At 30.3% G+C, this 2,816-nt stretch overlaps 1 protein-coding gene across 1 annotated transcript; it reads right to left on the reverse strand.

Annotated features, from left to right (window-relative positions):
* Positions 1-69: 69 nt before the first annotated feature.
* LOC126899784 (uncharacterized) lies at positions 70-733 on the reverse strand. Its single transcript, XM_050674981.1, has 2 exons — positions 303-733; positions 70-239 (listed from the first exon to the last, which is right to left on the reverse strand). Exons 1-2 carry the CDS (start codon positions 576-578, stop codon positions 93-95), a joined length of 423 nt encoding a protein of 140 aa, XP_050530938.1. The 5' UTR covers positions 579-733; the 3' UTR covers positions 70-92.
* Positions 734-2,816: the final 2,083 nt, after the last annotated feature.

Raw genomic sequence — 2,816 nt, forward strand, 5'->3', positions numbered from 1 at the left:
AAATAAATATATTATATACAAATAACAACACTGTTTTTATTTTAGATTATAAGTTTATTATAAGAAACTATTACAATATATAAAGTTATTGTTTATAAATTATTAATATAAGTTAATTTTCTGACGTGATTGGGTTTCGGCCATTGTGAAGCCCATGGACTATAACTATTTTCTTGGGTAAACACTGTTGTGTCGAAAAATGCCGGACCGTCATTTTCGTCATACATTTCTTCTTTTTCCTAAAACAAATTATAAATTTAATAACAATAAAGATATTGACAATCTATGTTCATTAAACTCACATTAATTTGAAGCGTGCCCTCGGACCGTGACTTGACCCATCGATCAACTATTACATTGCATGCTAAATTTTTCAGCTCGCTTATGTAATTACTGTCACCTATTTCTATATCGTTCAAACTTCTTATAAAATTGACCATTTCATCATTGTTTGATTGTTGAATTTTAGGGCCTGACCATTTACTGTCAGCGTATTGTACAATACGATCTACTTGATGTATTACTTGCATACGTGTTTTTAATTTTCTTGTTATACTATTATTAATAGTACACTCCATTTGTTTAAGTATCTGAATGTTTTCTTTATTTAATAAAACACGGCATCCTTCGGTCGTCGCGGATTCTAATACTAAATGTACTGAATCACGATATAATGTTTTAGATAATTTGAAACATTCATTTCGGCATAAAATATTGTTTTCGTTTCTAACCGGAGATGATTATTATAATAACATAACTAAGTATTTAGGTAAATAATATTTTTTTAATATTTATTATTAGGCTTCGCTTAGCTGAAGTTTCGCCCCATACCCGCAGGGCTGTCCTTACAGGTAGGCTACTGATTCAGTTAGGAGTACTCGGTTACGCTGGGGACGATATGTGTTGTGCAAAAAGACTATAACTCCAAAAGCAGTTTAACAGAAAATTAGGCCCACTTTTAAATTAAATAATAATTAGAAAAGTAATACGACTACAAAGTAATTGTATGTATTAACAATTATACTTCATGATGATCTACTAATTAATATTCAAAACAACAGATAGACGAAAGAAAACTTAATAATCAGCGGGTCAGCTCTTTAATATTACGTATAACCAGTGTTGAGAAGGAACTAGTTCCAAAAGGAACGGATTCCTGGAACGAGTTCTTTTTGAAGGAACGATGCTAGGAACTGCTTCCTTTTAAAATAAAGGAACGAGGAAAATGAACAAATTCCATTTTTTAAGGAACGTGAACGGAAATTACAGTTTCTAAAAATTTTTATTAACATGTTTTAGTGTAGTTTTCTTCGTATCTAGACATTAAAATATTATGGTATTTTTAGTTGACTTTTGACAATGGAAGTCCCCTATATACCCAGCCGAGATCGTAGGCTGTTTAAATGAATCAATTGACTATAGATAGAGTTATTATCACATGTAGGTATACAGTAAATATTTAATATATGTGTACATATATTAAATAATGCACCGAATATTATCGTCGTTTCTTGTTAACTAATTTATGTTAAAGGTTTTGGGTTTTCTGATTTATTATTTCTAACTTATATGTAGACAATAGACATTGGTCGCGTTGACACAAGTCGTTAGCATTTACTACCTGCTTATAAATATAATTTTCGAATACTTTTAGATAAGGAATACTACAAATTTGTTTTGTATTCGACTGCTGATGAAAATCATTGATGACCGTTATCATGATCTCATTGCCACAATTTTTTAAATAACTTGGTTACATAAAAGGAACAAAGAGTGGAACGAGTTCTTATTTTGGAGGAACTGGATCTGGAACAAGTTCCTTCTTAATATAAAGAACTAGGATCTGGAACGAGTTCATATTTTAGAAAATGAACGGGGAACGGAACGAGTTCCATTTAAAAAGGAACTTTCCCAACACTGCGTATAACAGACCACTATGTTTTCAGAATGTTAGATCACTATTTCATATCATTGAGTGTTCCGTTTTGTCGTTTATAATATTTGGTTTAAGAGGACGTTATACAGAAAATTTTAAAGTGTAAAAACATATCTTTTTAAAATGCATTTTACACACTAAATACTGCACTTATAGCAATAACACCTATTATAAAAACGAAAGAGAACAATATTTTGGAGATGATCTCATATGCGTTTTTGGATATATTGTATTAGTAAAGAGTTATAATTGATTGAAGTTTAATAAAAAAGTACATTTTCAAATTCAATTATCAAGCTTAATCCCAAAATGGCTATAAGATTGTCTTCGAAATATTGTTTTCTTTCAATTTTGTAATGGGTGTTAAAGCTCTAAATGTAATACAGAGTGAGTAAAATGTATTCTTTTAAGATATGTTTTAGACAACTTTTGTAGATTTTTTTGTCGACTTTGTGCTGCCCCTATCGATTATATTTTAAAAATATTAACTGATGATGGTGCGGCGTGCGATGTGGCTCGATATGTGGCCAAAAACGTTATCAATATTTCTTTAAATAATTTCGCTAACACGTGCGGACCAATTTTATTATGCCGGCGCACTCAATGTTTGAATTGTTGTTACTTTTCAGAATTTTTATTAAATATCGTTCCTGATGACAATATAATATCTGCATTTATCCTATTACTAGTGAATAAAGATATAATGCTAAGTCCTTTGATTTGATTAAAAAAAATCATAAATGTATCCCCAACTATGCTTTATGTGCTTAGAGTGAATTAAAGAATACTAATTTTGTCGCACACTCAGAAAAAGAACGTTCCATGCTTTAATGAAATTGAATCATTGTTTTTAAGCCTAGCGTGTTACTTAGTAATAACG

The sequence above is a fragment of the Daktulosphaira vitifoliae genome, unplaced genomic scaffold (genome assembly GCF_025091365.1).
Source record: "Daktulosphaira vitifoliae isolate Bord-2020 unplaced genomic scaffold, ASM2509136v1 Scaffold_2, whole genome shotgun sequence".
Taxonomy (NCBI): domain Eukaryota; kingdom Metazoa; phylum Arthropoda; class Insecta; order Hemiptera; family Phylloxeridae; genus Daktulosphaira; species Daktulosphaira vitifoliae.